General features: G+C 36.7%; 1 protein-coding gene across 3 annotated transcripts in view; it reads right to left on the reverse strand.

Moving 5' to 3' along the window:
- Positions 1-18,816, reverse strand: part of CDK19 (cyclin dependent kinase 19) — a 116,928-nt gene that overhangs the window by 61,687 nt on the left and 36,425 nt on the right. For all 3 annotated transcript variants that reach the window (XM_027633947.1, XM_027633946.1, XM_027633945.1), the window contains one exon: positions 11,210-11,320. In XM_027633947.1, coding sequence (XP_027489748.1) covers positions 11,210-11,320 — 111 coding nt within the window. The remainder of the gene's footprint in view (positions 1-11,209; positions 11,321-18,816) is intronic.

Below are 18,816 nucleotides of genomic sequence, written 5' to 3' on the forward strand. Positions count from 1 at the left end.
AATGAAATACAAAGTTTGTTGAATTTTGCAGTTAGAAGTAATAGCGATGTATTCACAATTTTCTTAAATTGTTTTTATTCTCGGAGTTGCTTTAAAAAACAGCTGTCAAGCTTTTGTTAGTGTCTAAATACTAGTTACTTACCTTCAGTAAAGGGTCTTAGACATTCTCCTCCCTCCCTCCTCCCCATCTGGCATCCTCTTATCCTCAGAAGTAAGAGCAGCTTTCAAACCAGCAGTATCCACCAGAAGGAGGACCACACTCTATGCTTTCACACTTTCCCTCCTTGTCTTCAAAAACACCCAGGATGTGCTGCATATTTGCAACTCCTCTAGTGTTGCCCACTAAATCAGAATCCCAATAGACAGAGATTAAACAAACATTTTTAAAACTATTTAAGGGGGGAGGGGGTTACTCCAAAAACCCCACATCATAACATTAGGGTAAGATCATGTTCAAACATCTAAAAGTGGTTATCTTCTTGCTTCTAGGTGTTGGCTGCATACTTCATTGATGATGACAACAAGCTGGTGGCTCTTAGATTACAGAAGTCAGTCAGCCCACTAGAGGACAAATACCACTTGAAAACATGGAATGCAAGGAAGGACTCCAGCATTAGTCAGTTGAAAGAATGAAAAATACAACTGAAAGACTGCTGAGAGATCATGAAATATTAATAAACTAATTAATATTTATTGTAAGATCACTGAGGAGATGACAGGTTAGGTTTGGTTTTGCTACACTGTACAAGAAATAAATTGGAGTGAGGCCATTCTACCTTTTCAATCCTCAGACAAGATGGGGCTATGCAAGGCATAAATTCAATCTGAATATATTGTCATTCAACAAACAACTAAATACAGTCAATCAGATGGGGGAAAAAATAAAATCTTCTTTTTGAAGACAATTCAAAGAAGCATCTCAAATAACACAATAGTTTTCAATTATGTGCCTTTTGAAAGATGGAAATAATAAAGGCAGTTTGCATTTTTACTGAAAAGGATTCAAAATGCTAATTTGTGGAGTGACAAGACTACTAATTACCCAATTCTTTAAACTGGATTTGTCTAGTTCAAGATCATCCCCCTCCCCAGATTAAGAGTTAGCCAATGGTTGTGCTTTCATTAGACCTCTGCTCCCTCCTCCACCACCCCCACTCCCATCAAGTTTGTCACTACTGTTCCCAATGAAAATGGAAACAAGTTGATGTTTCCTTACAGTAAATGCTACCCCCAGCTGTCACCAGTACTTTAGCCATTGTCAAATAGGACTTAGCACAGGTATAGACAATATTGTTTAAAGAGAAATTAAAAAAGCAGAAAAACACAAGTAGATAAAAAAAGCCTGTTTATTCCCTATCAACAGCGTTCCCACAGAGCCTTCCACTACTACATGTACAACAGCAATGGCTGTGTATTAAAAACCAGTATAAATCTAAAGGATTTTCAGTTTTTAATATCCACATGACAATGAGTAAACAAGACAAGCTCTTAGTACCTGATCCTTCAGTTGTGCAATCACTCTGAAAACTGTAAATGGAATGCCTTAAAGAATCACTTCCTTAGAAAAAATGTTTATTGTCATGTTACAAGAAGATTCTCTCTCATAGCTTCAAATGGGAGTCCCTACCTGCCAGTACCATACAACGTGCCCTGAATAATGACCTTCTCGTGTAATAACAATATGATTTATAATGCAGTAATGATACCATAAACTCACAAATTAATATATTCATTAATATACGGTATGAAAAATACAGCAGTACTAACAGGCAAAGGTGATACACACAGACCCATAAATCCAGTCCTGCCCTTTTTCAAGGTGCATGTAATCAATAAAAGGGATTTCTATACCCATTCAAAAACTGACCACCACCCATACAAAACATTATTCCTTATTATAAAGGGACCAAGAAAATGAAACTGAAAAAGGGTCTCATGGGACACAATGGGACATAATTAACTACAGATATGTTGAGGAAGAACAACACATCTGGTTCTGCCTCTGGTTCTACCTCAGCCACTCCAGTACCTCCAGAGGTCAGGCATGTGCCCTCTCATTTCTAGCCCTGCCCTCCATTTGGCTCCCAGAAAGAAAGGCTAAGGAAACAAGCTCCTTTCTTGAAAGGGTTTTTGAATTGTAGAAGTGAATTAAAACTGGCAGTTTTGCTTGAAGCAAGCAGTATTACTAGATAAAATCCAATTTCCTGCAAAAGCAAATAAAAACCATTGTTGCCAACTTACTCTACCGAAGTTTATATCCATCAAATCGCAAACATCACAGTTTAGAGAACTGAACAAAAAGTAAACTAAAAACCTAATGCAGGGTCAAATACTACAGGGAACTGAAAAGCTGAATTTGCCCCATGGCATTGGAATGAATCCACAGTGTTTGTGACCAAATACTACTCTAAAGAGTTTTCTAAAAAAAGTAGTTCATCCAATTTCTTGTAAGCAACTAGCCATATGAAGAAAGACCAACACACGTAACCAAAACTAACCAGCAATTTTAATGGCAATGTTCATCTAAGAAACAGAAAGGCAAATAGGTGCTAGCAAGCCTAAACTTTCTCTTATTTCTTTATATTTTCAGAAATGTATCTATATGGCCCTACCACTGTTGTGGGAAATTATTCCTCAAATAATTAATTAAAGAAATAAATAAGAGCAGAAATAAATGAATAGTCACAACAACTGGACAAAAGCTTTGTAAACAGGCAGATCAGGTGTACAATAAGCTCCAAAGCAAAGGATGCCATAGCAGTACAACAATGCTAAAGGAGTTCTTTAACTTGAACAGTTTGCTGACTTGAGGTACAGCAGGGAGATGTGCTCTTGCCACCTCAAAACATTTAAGATTTAACAGTCTAAATCCAAGACCTCAGGTGCAGAAACAGGTGCAGGTACCAGCACAAACTAGAATGTTCTTTATACGTAAGTGCACCGTGCAAGTGGATGAGGCACTCTTTCCTACTTTCACTTCCTGAAGAGTCCCAAGTGCAGCCTCAAGTACAGCATGTAGCAGCCAGAATTTTAGACCTAATAAAGACATGGAATAATCTACACAAATTATAGGAATTGTAACCATTTCCCATTCCCCAGATGACTGCCTTAAACACTAAAACTACACTCCTCTCATTCAATAAATCTTTTTGAAGAATAGCACAGCATCAAGACTGTCCTGGAGTATAAATCTGAACTCTGACAGGTATGAAGGACATCCTGGCTCTCTCTCCAGGAATCAGGAGGTGCACTTGGACACTGTAGCTACTAACCTTTAGGTATGCACAAGTTCTGTGCTGAATCTTACCACTAATGGATAACTGCTAAGAACAAAACACGGGGATTTCCACAATCCAGGCAAGTCAGAGGCATGTTTGTAACAAGATGACAAGCAGACAGAGGGTCAAAAACCTTCAGCATCCTCCATGTCTTTTTTTCACTGGAACTCCCCAAAGATAACTTAACTCATAAATTCTGATAGACCACCTGGCCAAAAAAGCTGGAAAACACCCAGACTCATTCAGCAAAACTAGTTAGGAAACCCTTAATTGTCAGTGTGCACTATGTCAGTCACATGCTACAGAGCAGAAACCCGTCCACAACATTATCCGGTCATAAATTCATTTTAATTAGTTCATTAGAACACTGTGGACTCAAGCTCTCCTTTTGATACATCTAAAATGCTTCAAAACGAAGGAAAAATGCATGTCATATGAGGTAAATGAAATTGCAAGCAATATTCAAATCTATTCAGCAGGAGTAGCCAAGTCACTTTCCCTTTCTGTGCATCCATATTTTCAGATTCCTAAATTTTAAAAACATGCTGACACTGACTGGATTCCAAATCCTCTGAGTCAATTCAGTATTCACTTTTGAAAAAAAACATAATGTCAAAAATTTCTAATGCTTTTATATACTTTATTTTACATTTAAATAAGGCATTGACTTTGTGGCAGTGTTTTTAAGTCTGCACTCTAAATTCAATTAATACTTCACTGACCAACATTAAAGTACACATTCATTAGCAGTCTGGAAAAGCAAGGAAGCTATAATATGCTGTTTGCAATCTCTGGGACTATTGTTTTTACTTCCTAACTGCTTATTCCCAATTTTCAACTTGAAAAAATGTAATAAAATTGCGAGGAAAACTGGATGAACCAGTAAGTATTTCAGTAAGACCATTTTAGCTCTTGCAAAGGCAAGACCATATAAATGATAAACAATGAAGTGAAATGCAACTAAGCATTTGGAAATAAAATACAGTGGTGATCAATGAAACAATATTAAATCCAGTAGTTCGTCTACCTTCTATGTTACCTAGTGTATTGAAACTGGTTTGAAAATTGATTAGTGAAGAACTACATGTATTTTCTAAATTCTTTACCACAAACAAAGTAAACATAATGCATAACACCATAGAGCAAATTCAAATCCCTAGTATTTAAATGAGCATTTGAAAAGATACTAATTTTAGTCTGCTTCCAGGTCAGTCAGTCTCATGCAAACAAACTCTTTGTTTGTGTCATCCAATTCCAAGAACTGCTGTTCAGTATGACAGAGGTTAAAACAAAAAAATAAGTCAGATCTGGAAACTTTTCACAGAAGCAAGAAGTCAGCTAACAGAGGGACCTCATGCATGCTGAACTAAATGGAGTTAGTGCGAGTTCCCACCTCAACAGACATGAGATAATCCATAGAACTCAAGACACAAGCCCCTAGAAAACCTGACTACTTGAGTTCTGCTGCTTAAGGCAATACTCATTGCAAAATTACATACATCTCCATCAAACTGAAATGCAATCATGCCAAATTCAGTTGCCTCTCCCGGCTGAAGCAAACTGTGTGTTCCCACACTTTCACAAAAACCCTGCTGCATTCTGTTCAATCCCTAATCCAGCCTTTGAGAATAAAACAGAATTATGTCAACCTGCTGGTAAAAAGTAAAGTTACATTTTAATATTAAAGCGATGAAAGCTTGGATACATACTAAATAAGTGCCAAGGCCAAGAGGAAGATTCATATTATATTTGGCTTCCAGTCTCATTTTAAACAAAAAATTACTTCCATCTTCTCTCTTCAGCAAACAATACCCAAACAAAGGCAACATGCTGTTGCATATTAATGTAAAGTATTTTAAAAGGCTATGGAAGAACAAATCAAAATCTTAAGGTGGTATCAAAACTAACCGCACATTGCTTCCACAAACAGAGAAAGCAAAGACGGAATCAATGAACATGAGTAACATTTGCTGTTCCAAAAATAAATCATAGTTTCACATGCCTACTCTTAGGACTCATTTCAGACACCAAAGTTTTAGACACTAAGAAAATTTTGTCAGTTTACTTATCACAAGTAAAATAAAATCAAAACAGAAATGGGTAAAAGTATCTCTGTAGTGATCACTTTAGTTTCCAATTTTGGAAGCATGACAGCAACCAACACAAACTGTCCTTCAGAAGGGGAGAAGAAAAAAGGACGCCTCAACAACATTCTCTCTAAACCATGACAGTGTATGGTCATCATCAAATATCTTCTTTACAATGTCATTAACCACACTGCCTAACGAAAAACCCTATTCCAAGTGACAAGTGGTCAACACTTTAAGTAACAGTGAAAGGTGCTTTAATACAATAAATTTTGCTAATGCCAACTTGCTTTAAATACCTAAGCTTTGAAACACAGAGAAGGCGTAAACGGATTCAGTAAAGTTTTTTTAGGTTTAATTGCGGTCTTTTGAGGTCCTCTAATATCTTTCAGACCTAAATATGTCAAAATAACTCTACACAACAATAACAAAAGTCATCAGAATTCAGCTACCCTTTCAGTGTGTATATATATATATGACACACATGGTATTCATTCCACTCTGTTCACATTTGCCTCTGTCTTTGAAGCCTGTTCCTACCTGTTGTTTCCTCCAATTCTCATGCTTCATAGTACAGAAAATGAGTCCACATAAGCTACCCTCAAATTCATACAACTCTGGCAGAAAAAGCAAGTTTATGTTCTGAGGATATGATAGGCACATTCTCAGAACAGAAAGCTATCTACAAGAAATGGTATTGCCCTCTGCAAGAAATTCAATCATCATTTCAGTGGTGAAAAAGGCCACCCATTTTATTTGGAAGGGATCAATCATGCCATAAAGACCTATGCTAGCCCATTTCCTTCTGCCTCAACAAATCATCTATTTTTCTGCCAGCGAGAAGAATCCTATAGTGGTAAATAAACATATAACAGAGAAGACTACACAAAGAATCACCTAGCAGAGCAGGATGGAATTAAAACAAAAATATAGACATGACTATGGAAAAATCAAAAGAGAAAAATAAAACGGCTACACTGAGGAAAGTATTTTCATGTATATAAAGATATTTGTGATCAACTAGCATGCAAATTATCTTCACTATTGAGAGCTAAACTGAAGCCTGTGGAAGAAAGAATTATAACTGATTACACCACGTTTAAGGAATATGTTAAAACTCAGAGCTATTCTACAACATTTGTGAGATTAAGCAAATTGCACAAATTAGTATGAAACACTCATAATTTCATTTATCATAAAAGAACGTTATTCAAAATGTTGTTAACTGAAATTAAGCGTATTTATTTGCATACTGAGAGAGTCAACCAGTGTTATGAAATTCACATGTAGGAAGAATAGTTTCTCCTTTTCATTATCTGATGGTTATTTTTAGGTACACATGACTATGCTAATAATCTCTACCCTACATTTTTAAAAGCAGAATATATACATAACAAGAATTTCATATAAAACAGAGCCAGTCTGCCCACATATTTTTATTATCATGAACAATAATTTCCAGATTAATTTTACTCCACACTTCTCAGTGTTATTTGCTGCTAAGCATTTAGTTGTTAGAAATCACTGGAATCTAATAATAAGAGAAGCATTCAACCTAACCTAAAAAATACCCAGATTGTGGTTTAACTGGTCTTGAATAGTGAATATATCATCATTCAATATTATCAAATCATACGTAATTACTTATTTACTCACTTATTAAGAATCAACAATGGTTTTTATTGCTAGAAAACACATTCAACACATTTTACTGTGATAAAAATGTTGCTTTTTCAGAATGAGATAAAAACCATCCAGAAGCTTCTGACTTGGTTACATTTCTAGAAAAGGGGATCTCAAAGATTTTAAGTTATATACACATATTAAATGAGTCTGAGAATTAACTCTGTACCATAACCAGGAAAGGTAGGTAAACTATTAATTCAGAATGTAAAAAAAGAAGTGTAACAAAAATGTTGCTTAGAATCAAAAATCCTACTTAAAAATACAGAGGCTATAAAATTGAAGACATTGAATGTGTGCTTATCTGTGGTACTAAAAATGTGTGCTTTAGAAATATTTTCAATCCTAAAAATCTGATGCTTTACAAGTATGAGAGTAGCTGGGAACAAAAGAAAAGCTCTCAATATTATAACCTCTCCAATGGCTAAAAGTAATTAGACTGACAACAAACAGAATTCACCTCTAGAGCAGATCTCATTTGTATCAAATTTTTTCAAAGTCCATTTAAGTAAACATCATGCATTTAATGTATAAATTTGATATGAATTCGAAAAATGTCTTAAAATGCATGAGCTTTACATAGGAAGTTATGGAGAGTAGTATACAACTTAAGACTAACGTAAAATAAGAACATACATTAAAGTGCAATAGGAAAATTTAGTGATAAAACATCAAAAACTCTGGCATTTAAAACAAACTTTTTATTTTTAAAGGTCAAAAATTAACATAGCAGAAAAATACACGTATCATTTGAAGCAGTTACACTCATTCTTGTTACACTATTCCATGCATAGTTCCGTAAATCTATGAAGTTCTAACTATGTAATGGAGTGGTAACTTAAAAACAGTATCAGTTCCACTCAGGGATTTAAGATTAACTCAGCTATGCATTAGCTAAATGCTTATTTCTTTTTGTGTTTGCTAAATTGTACAATTTGGATTAAAAGCATCCAGGACCTTATGAGTAAATATTGAAAAAGGAACGTCCCTCACAAGAGAAGGATCAGAAGATGGTTGCTTCTGTGGCTATTAACATCTGAAGCTGAAAGTTTCAGGCCATTGTAATACAAAGGCATGAAACTGAAGTGAGCTATCAGGAATTAAGATATTCAATAGCACCTGAGGACACACATATTTTTAACCTTGTATCAGGTGCTCCTTTCACACTGAGGTTCAAGCTAAGGCATCTTTACTTCACAGCATGAGCGTATGTATATAAGCAGTGATGACAGTGCAGACAATACACTATAAATTAATTTGTGTGGCACATCCTACAGCCTGAGAACTTTACTGGTTCTCTTTGACAAGACAAATAGTCAAGAAAAAGCATAAGGAAATTATTTGTGCATTACGCTAAGAATTTTGGTAATTAAAGGAAACTAATTATAAATCAATTTGTCAAAACAATTTCTATCTTCTTAGATATTCTCTATGGTAATCTCATTAATGGCTTTGCATTGTCTTGTATAATGTAAGCTGAGAGATAACGAAAGAAGAAATCTTTGATAGACTTAGTTATTAAAACTGGAAAAAAAGTTTGTAGGCAAGAACACCATAGTCGGTCTTCATCAATACCTGTCAAAAGGAGCTCAAATTAGCATAGCTTTCTACATCCCTTGGTAATGGTATCAACAGATGTTATAGAAAATGTTGAAGTATGCAGCTATCGAAACTCAAATTTCAAATTTGAGCAGTTTAATTCACATAAATTAAATGCAAAGTAAAAAAAAAAAATTCTTGCTCACCATAAAAGAACTTTTTAATAAGCTTAATTGGCACCATCACTTTTCCTCATTAGAACAGGACAATTTTTTTCAGTATTAGAAAATGAACAGAATAAGATAGCATCTAATATAGTTTATTCATCTCTTGCCAAATGTTTTCAGTACAGAGGTTGAAAAATATAATGATTTTAATTAATCTGATGTTTGTACGTGATGAGCACGTACTCTTTCTCATTGAAGCCAATAGGAGTTACTAAAGCTGGGCAGTTTTGAACAGAAGCACAGTTCCCATACTTACAGATTTTGGTAGGTAACTCTAAGCTACCTGCATTTCAAAACATTGGTCTCTGGGAATCTACATCTCTCTAGTGACAGCACACCTACAATTCCAAAACTTAAATCCTTACAGACTGACATACCCACGATAAATAGACTTATTTTGGTTTTATGTAGTGCTGGGGAAGCACATGATGCTAAGCAATAAAAAAAATGTGCTAATCCCCTACCACAAATTCTACCCCAAAGAGCTGAAAGGGCACAAGCCGTAAAGCACGGGAAATGCAAAACACAACACAACACAGACAGAATGACAAGTGGTTGGTATTACTGAAATGCGTTACAAAATAGGTGGATTTTCTGGAGCTTTTTGAAGGAGGATAGTGAAGGATCTTTACGTACGTTAATTGGGAGGCTGTTCCATGTGTAGGAGGCAGCGTGGAAAAAGACACAAAGTTGGGAGTGAGCAAAAGAGACAAAAGGGGAATTAAGAGCGATGCTTGGGAAGTGCTGACGGTAAAGGAAATGCGGACCAAGGTTAAGCCAGAATCAAGAGTGCCTTGAACATGGCCAACTTTATGCAAGGGTGGAAAATATTCCTGGAAAAGGTTTAAGAAGTGAGGAAGCATGGGTAACTATACAGGAAAGGAGAAATGATTTGTGTAGCATGTCCCATTAAAAAAAAAAAACAAACAAAACAAACATGAGAAAGTAAGGAAGTGGGAGATCAGTTCACACCAAATACCTTGTTGTAACAAACATTTCAGTCTTAAATAATAGAAAATAATTAACTTCACTGAGATTTTATCCAATACCCAGCCAGATGTGAGGAGTGGTAAGAACAAGCTGCAGTGATTCTTCATCTAAAGCTCTTAAATCATGTGAAAAATCATTATGTAGTGTAAAAACCACACATCCAAAATAAAATCAAATGGAAAAGGCTAGAAAAAAGGTGTTTAAAACATGGTAATAAATGTAGCAGTAAAATGTGTTTGTTGTGATTGTTCTATAAAATGGGTAAACTCATTTGATGCACAAATAAATTCTGTCATACAGAGGTTTAGCTGATGCGTTCCTCTTTATCATCACTGCCACCAGTTACAAGAAACACAAAACTCTCAGTTTACACTGAACATTGATGAAGAAAACTTTTAAGATACAGAAGTGCTAGCCCATAAGAGAAATAAAATTAAATATTTTTTAAGCTTATGAAGGTGAATGAAACACCATGACTTTACTTGTTCTGAGCCAGGAGTGGTTTTTTGCATGGTCTAAGTTTACTTTCCTTCCAACTACAATTTTGTGTCATTTGCAAGTACATATTCATCAGCTCAAGATCTAAGTACAAAGAAACTGAGCAATTTGTCACTAACATTAGAAATAGCAACTTCTATATTACTGAAGCCTTAAAAAGTAATATTAGAATTAATATTAACACTTCCTCTCCTTGCCAATATTTTCAAAGGAATTATAAACATATTGATTATTCTTAGTGTTTGATATCTTTTGGGTTTAAACACAAATCCAGGTTCACGGAACTCACATCTTCTTAACAGATGTGGGGTTTGAATATTTGCATCTGAGTTCAACTCAAGATGTCATTTATGTCATCCTCTCCAACAGATTAAATCAAATCATACTATATTTTGCTGGAAACTTAAAAACAGACATCTAAGTCTCTATGCCTCTCAGTAGACCCAATTAGCTTACTCTTTTTTATTTTCTTTCCACTCATACTGTCCCAAATTCTCTGTTTAGAATATAGATGATTGGATGTTGGTGACTTGCACTATATCTCAGTTAGAGAACTCTGTAAAATGGTCCCTCTCTTTTTTTTTCATTTGTGCATGTGCAAGATGGCAGAAAAAAAATATTAAATAGATTTCCAAACTCAGTTTTAGAAGATCTCAACTCAGAAATGTTTTCTTTAACTCCAATTAAAGCTTGTAGGAAAATCCTTTTCACTTCAAAATGCAATCTGACTTTGAAAAATTCTACATAGTCTTTTGCATGCTTTAAAGTGTAAAAATAACAAGATGTCAGTTACACCCTTAATTACAGAGCAAGAAATTTATGCATCTCTGCCTATATAATGGTATGGTACACACAGGTCAGTTTGAACAAGCTCTTACTACAAACACACAGGGAAATCTGTACTTACCCACAAATCATGCTCAGCATAATCAAACAGCAGCCAAACCTTTCTGTCACTGTGAGAAAGGAAAACTTTCTGCAATGCAATCACGTTTGGGTGCTTCAACTCTCGTAAAAGCTGCAGAGAAACAGAGAAGTTCTTGTTACTTCTGTGCTTGTACAAAGCAAACACACCAACAAAACCACCAAACAGGTCAAATAGCAAACAAGTGATCCTTAAACAGGCCCTAGAAGAAAAGACGCCACTGATTCAGCACATTACCTTAAAAATATCTAAATAAGGACATGGGCAGCCTCCATGTCATGGGTTGCCATTCTGCCAGCACAGCTGCCTGTCACTACCTGCTTTCTCTGTCCCACACTCAGCACACAGCTGCCCATCCCACCTGCCAACACTGTCTATCTTAAAAGATGTTATCACAGAATCAACTCTGTTGGAAAAGACCTCTCAGATAGTCGGTCCAACCTATTGACCAAACACCACCGTGTCAACTCAACCGTGGCACTAAATGCCACATCCAGTCTTTACTTAAACACCTCTGGGACAGTGAATCCACCACCTTCCTGAGGAGCCCATTCCAATGCCCAATCCTTTTTATCAATAATGACACAAACATAACTGTTTTCTTGTCAAAGATGAATATCAGGATTAAAGGATGCCAGGAGGAAGCTTGTGCAGCTGGTCCAATTCTTTGTGTGGACAACACAGTTCTTGATCACCACATATTTATTTTATTACCAATAATTGTCTTTTGCTTTGGATCCCTGCCTCACTTGGCTCGAAAATCATGGGCTGCTGTTCTCAGAACTAAGGGTGTTTTCAAAGAAACGTTTACCAAAATGTTTTTTCTAATGGTTGCTTCAACTACTGTCCCACAATCCAGAAATAAAACCAAGTTTATTTACTGTTTGCCAGAAAGAAAACTAGGTCTCATGACTAATTAGACAGCACATTAAAGCAGGCACCGCTGCTGAAGTTATCCTTCTGCCAGATTAAATTAGTCTCAGGAGGTGCTGGGAAGCAGTACTCCCAAAAATATAATTTCCACGGAATCAGTTTTCCTCCCCTCCCCCTTTCCACACATCAGTCACAAGAATGATTGATAATTTCTGTTTTATCTGGAAATTGCTTGCATCTGTAGCACTAGTATATACATTGCCAAGAATCAATTTATAATGGCGAAATAGTAAATGGAGTAGGTTCCAAGGCCCATTCAAGAGAAATGAATCTTCCTTTTTTTCACCTTACAGTAAAAGACTCGAGATGCTTATTTTAGGGGAAATAAAAAAAATTAATTTTAAATTATATTATCCTTTGGCTATACAGGTATCTGTCAAGACAAGAAATCTTCTAAAGAATATAGCTCCTTAAATCTATTCCTGTTTTTCAGCAAATGAAAGAAACATCTTTTCTACCATGTGGGAAGCGTTTTCTTCTTTTTGTTTCTTTCCTTCTTTCTCTAAACCTGAGTTTTCCTTTCTCCAGGCTAAACAACCCCAGTTCCTTCAGTCTCTCCTCACAAGATTTGCTCTTTGTTACATTCTGGCTGTCAAGACTGGGTGCCACAGCAGCTGGGCCTTCAGCAGGAGCCAGACCAAGGAAATGTTGGCTCCAGAAGTTCAACACACTTTTTCAAGAACAGGAGCTCTGCTCTACCTATGCTGGACTTGCAATGGGGCTCAACACCAAGACAAAATCAGAAATGACAGTGCAGTGTACAAGTGATGAGCATGAGCCACAAACAGAAATGCTGGTAAGATTTACGTCTAAAAATAATCTTGTCTAGAAACAGACTACAGCAGAAGAGGGAGTGACCGCAAGGACTGAGCTGCTGTAGCTCATAGGTACATTGTGGTGGGGGAAAAAAAAGGTGTTTTTTCCCCCTGGAGTTAAAAAAAAGGGTAACTCCCGAGTGGGTGGTGTCTCTCTTGGTGTTGACCCAATCAGCGCTCCTGCAAAATTAAAACATATCATACCAAACAAGAAAAGAAGGATGATGAGGCAGTTGAAGAGGACAGTGGCCATGTTCTGAAGCCACAAGGAGAAAGGGGCAGGAGCCCTGCTTGGGGGCCACAGCCCCCGGCTGGGGTCATAGAAACTCAGAAACAGTGTTAAACTGGACCAAGGTCTGTAACTGAGAAGCTGGGAGTCTTTCTCCACTGTAAGGGGGCAGCAGGAACGGTGGCAGAGACAGCAGTGAACAGAGGCTGTGGTACAAAACCAAGAGATAAGAAGAAGCAGCAAAGCCAGCATGCAGCCAAGCAAGAAGACACAGAGATGGCTAATGGAGAGAGAGAGAACTAAACTCTACAGACAGAGTTTTGGGGTAAGAACTGAACCAAAAACCCTAAAACCCCCTTTGAGACACCTCTTAGAGAGGAGGAGTAGACTCCCACTTGAGGGGAGTCTTGAAATGCAGCAGTACCGGAGAGAGGAGCTGAGAAGCTCAAGATGTCCTGGAAGCTGGACTGGGACAGCCAAACGGAATGAGGGGGAAGTGGCCTGACCCCCTGCTGCTGCTGCCAAGCTGGCAGCCTGAAACAGAGCACAGGAGCTCTGGTAGAACTCTTGAGGCAAAGGCTTTCAACTGAAAGCTGCCTGAGACGTTCTGACTCAGAGGCAAACCCTCTGAGGAAAGGGACCATCACGAAGATCCCTGCACTTCATGATATGATGTGGTGAAGCGAGCCTGTACCTGCAACCGCAGTCCACGGAAGAGAGAGAGACCTTCGACTGGAAGTCAAAGAGCCGAGAGGGGTGAGAGAAGACCCCTTGTGTGTAATGGAAAGAGATCCAGCTACAGCTGCTGCATGGAAGAAGAGAGACACTGTTGCCCTGAAGGTGGAAAGGATCTTTCCTTCTTCCCTCCTGGACTTTTATTGGAGGGAGAAGAAATTTGATCCAATGTAAATACTGCTTTATCATAAGAGAAATAGTTAAGATTGCATATATAATGTATTATAATATTTATTTGTGTAGTGACTGTAATATAACTTCCTTCCCCCCATATTGAGTCTTGTGTTGTGTTTGGAAAACCCCTCTGACACTGGGGTGAGTTGTGGGAGGGGGGGCTTGGACTCGAGAATTAAATTTTGGGGATCTCAAACCACCACATACATAAAGAGTGGAGATGAGCAGAGTCATTCAAAATGCACTGGGAAGATGCGATCAGAAAGGAATACAAGGCAGAACCAAATACATGGCTATGGAAATAAAAACCCAGCAAATCTGAGACAAGTGTTTCAAAGACAAGTATTAATCTAAGGCTTACCTAAAAAGCAACGAGGGATTTCGGAAACCACATTTTCATTAAAGCAGACAGGGAGACGCCAATAGTGTGAAAACATGGGAACATATTTGGAGCTACTTGCATCACGACTGTAGCAACCATCTACCCTAACGACTTCTATGTTTGACTAGAATTTTGCCAATATTTAACTTCGAAACACACCACATACGTCTAAGAGGTAAGTCATCACAAGTCACCTTCTTATGATATAGCTGTTTGTTCATTCACCACCATAAAAGCATTTCACAAACGTGCATTTTAGCCATACCTAGAACCACATGAACGACTTCAGAGATGTGGTAAATTATTGTCTCCAGCTTTCCTGCAGCACAGATTGCTTTAAACTTTAAACATACAAAATAGATAAATGAAACATAATACTACTACTGTTTTTCTGAAATCTTATTTAGAAGTAAATCAATTTGGAGACTTGATTTAAATTTAAAATGCTGCATTTGGATAGCCCAAATAGCATGGAACAGCTTGTAGGATTCCCGGGCGGCTACACACTACATGTAGAATTGCTAGTAATTTCTTCAGTAGTCTGATAAATAAGTTCTCTCATGAGGGACACTGAGAATTTCCCTCACAAGTGAATGTCTCTTATAGCAGGGGAGGGATGGAGGTCATAAGGGAAAGTCTCTGGTACCTGAGAAAAAGTTAAGTTGGCAACAGAATTGATACAGGAGCTTGAAGCTCTGGAAATGTAAAGTGTCAGCAGTCATGCTGAGTTAGACTTTGCATGGAAAGTCAAAATAGACAGTAAAGATTGTCTAGGCAGAGAAGGAGCACAAGAGAGTGCACAAGAATAATAAAGTAGAAGTAGGATATCTTAAAACATAAAGACAAAAATAAAAATCTAAAATATTTTACATCAGGTTTTAATAACAGTTATGATACTGATCATGGAAAGAACAAACACGTAATGGAAATGCTTCATGTTTCAGAAAGTGGCAATTAACACAAGTCAGATGCAAGCAAAATTCAGAGGTGATATCAGATGATTAGTAAATACATCCCATACATTCATAAATGAGAAATGGAAAGGAGACAAGGCATTTGCAGACTTGTTAATCCAAATCATGCAAAAAAAATTTTGAAACACTGAACATAAAGAAAAATGTGTTTAAAAAAAACTATCCTGATTTTCTTATCCAGTAAGTGATTTTGAACACAGATCTTCTGCTTGTTTTGAAATTTTAACCTTATAATAACTCTAAGTACTTCGTCAGATGGAAAAGATGGAAATGAGTTTGAGGTGAGCAAGAAACTACCTAAAAAGGCAGCCAACAATGGGATACATTTCAAGGCCAAGTAGTTCTATATATTAACTATTTGGAGAGTTAACAAAGAAAAAGTATTGTGTTTATTAATAAAACCCATCTTAGCATCAAAATCACGAGTGTGAATTAAATTAGCTGATCCAATAAAAACAGCGTTCCCAGTGAAGAAAAGGAGTGTGCTAATGCATCACTTTTTATGCTATTTTATTCTATGAGTGAGTAAACAAAGAGTAATAGAAATGGGATGAGCACAAAATCTGAATTCATGCACTTAGAAACTAATCAAGAATTTCTACTACAGACTGAGAAGTCATCAGGTGCAGGTGAAAAAAGGTAGAACTGGATATTATCGGATATTAGATCTTAGATATCCTAATTGAGGTATTTGCAGAAGAGAAAGGATCTATTGATATCAATATATAAAAGGCTTCTGTGATCTATTTTTAAAATACTATATGCAGTTTTCTTTACTCATGTTCAAACACTTCCCGCTCCACACACACATGAAAAGATGAATTTGCTCTGAAAGAGGCAAAGGGTGACCAAAGGAGTGAACAATCTATCTCCCAACAGGGAATAAAAGGCTTTCTCAATTACTGTAACTGATCAAATATCGAAAGGAAATAAGATGGATGTCCACTAAAACACAAAGACATGAACACTAAAGATGAAAGAAATCATTACGCTAAATGATAATCATGTTCGAGAGTAGAAAGACACAACTGATAAGAGATAAAATTACTCTGCAAGATGGCATCTGATGAACAGGAAGGTTCAGGAACAGCTTCTCAATAGCAGGGAAAACAGAATACCTCATTTGCGCTTTGATCAACATTGGAAAACAAAATTACTTGACAATTTGATATGTGAGTCACTAGATTCACTAGATAGATGCCAATGCAGTACTTGCCTGTATAGAAGCCTTCACAAAAGACAGGTTTAATGAGCTTTTACTGATCATCTCCAGCAGATTGAAAAGCTCATGTACTGACTGGCAGTGAGCTCCTAGACCAATTTGATTTAAACTCTGAACTTAGCCTGCAAATTGTCTACCACCATATAATGCAAGTAATTTTTATATAAAGTAGACTAGCAACTAGGAACACTCTTGCTCTTTTTTGAGGTATGTAAAGTTCTGCCTTTTTCCCCCCAAAGAGAGACAATTTCTGTGAATAGGAGAAGAGATGTAGTGTTACTAATATAAACAACATGATCAATTACAAGGGTGTTTAGCACATTTAAAAACAGTCAAACAGTACATCCCTCAAAGAAACAAATCTTGCAGAGAAATACTTTTATACCACAGGATGAATAATGCTTTCTAGATAGCACTTACAAAAGCAGGGTGAGGATAGACACTTTCATCTCGCTGTGAAGGAAACCTAAGAAAAATTAGAGAAAACTGGAACACAAACAGTGCTCTCACTACTGACAATAGTAAATCTTGCAGCAAACGTATTTCCGTGTCAGTGATGATAAAACCTATAATCACCTTCAAAAATTTATTCAGAGGCCAATCTCATCTAAGAGGTGTTCCTACCTTTCACACAGTCTACTTCAGTCTTTTGATCTAGGTACTTAAACTGATCTGGAACAGCCTTGGTAGTTTCCTTGATGGAAGTGCACACTGTAGTACTGCATTAAACCATTTTCAAGGTTAGAATGAAAACCTTTAACAGGCAGAAATGTGGATTACAAGAAATCATAGAAAAGACCAAAACAGGAGCCTGATAGCTCATAAAAGCAATTGCATGATGTACAATTTTAAAGTCACTTCTTGTGTGATGAACATATTCAAAGCTTCTAGGGTCAGTGAAGTTGTTTTTTAATTGACACTAGGCTTTTCGAAGAAAACTAAAGGTCATCATTTTACGTCTTCAGAGGATCTTTTAAAATTCCAACAATCCTAGATCCTCTCCTCTGTATTATTAATATTATCCTTTCCACACAGAATCCACAAAGACCCTGTGCTGCAGCTTTTCCCTCAGGGAAGTATATATGAGTCTCTAAAAAAAAACAAACAAAAAACCAAACCAAACCAAAACAAAAAAACAACAAACAAAAAACAGGTAGTTGTTTATTAAACTTGTAAGAACAATCCTTTGCTAACTGTGCTACTGGTCTCAAAGTTATCAAGAAGAATAAAATAGAAGGGAACTGAAGCAGTGTAACATATTAAAAAATGACTCAAAATTCAGCTTTGTTAATAATTCTGAATTTTGGGATTTTCCAATTTGGATTACCTTGATCATGTTGTTTATATTAGTAACACTGCAACTTGGAGAAATTACAATTACAGAGTTACTGCATAACCGAAGCACCAAAAAAAGTCTTTATGATAATAGCTTCAAACTAAGCAGGTACAGAGGGTTCATTTCCAGCTTTGATTTGTACAAGGCTCACATGTGTCTAAGAGGTCTCAAAAAGATGCACTCAACATAAAAATTGACATGGATATCTATATCTACACACAAAAAAAAAAAAAAAAAACAACGAAAACCCAAAAAAACCATTGTCCAAAGAACCTAAGAAGAAAGGTAAAAGTAAACTTAAGCATCAGCTTAAGCTCTGCTTCAGAGAGGACATTCTTAAGGCCTGTCCTTGGACAGCCTTTGGCATTGTAAAAACAAGTAGAGGACTCTTACATGAACTGCTAGGAGTGCTGCCTGAGTTTACAAGGCATGCTCCAATTTAAAATTAACAAGCTAAAATATTTTAGAGCAGACTCCAAACAGACTCTCTCCTTCCCTCTAATTCTCCTATACATGTACCCAATCTTCATCGGTTTGATCCCAAGCAGTCCTTCATATTGAAGCATCCCTCAAAGTCTGCTTTACACTTCCTTCACCATTCTCCTTTCTTCACACTTCCATCTCTCTAAAGCACACAGTCCCCAAACTGTGAGGTTTCCAAATTCCCACAAGAGAAAAATCAAGTATGTTTTAAAACATAAAGAAGTAAAAAGACACTGAGCAGAATCTAGCTAGTAAATTGCCAAATGTCAGGACAGGAAAAGGACAAAAATCTGCCCCACCCTTCTC

This window comes from Corapipo altera, unplaced genomic scaffold (genome assembly GCF_003945725.1).
Source record: "Corapipo altera isolate COAL_440 unplaced genomic scaffold, ASM394572v1 2b, whole genome shotgun sequence".
Lineage (NCBI taxonomy): Eukaryota > Metazoa > Chordata > Aves > Passeriformes > Pipridae > Corapipo > Corapipo altera.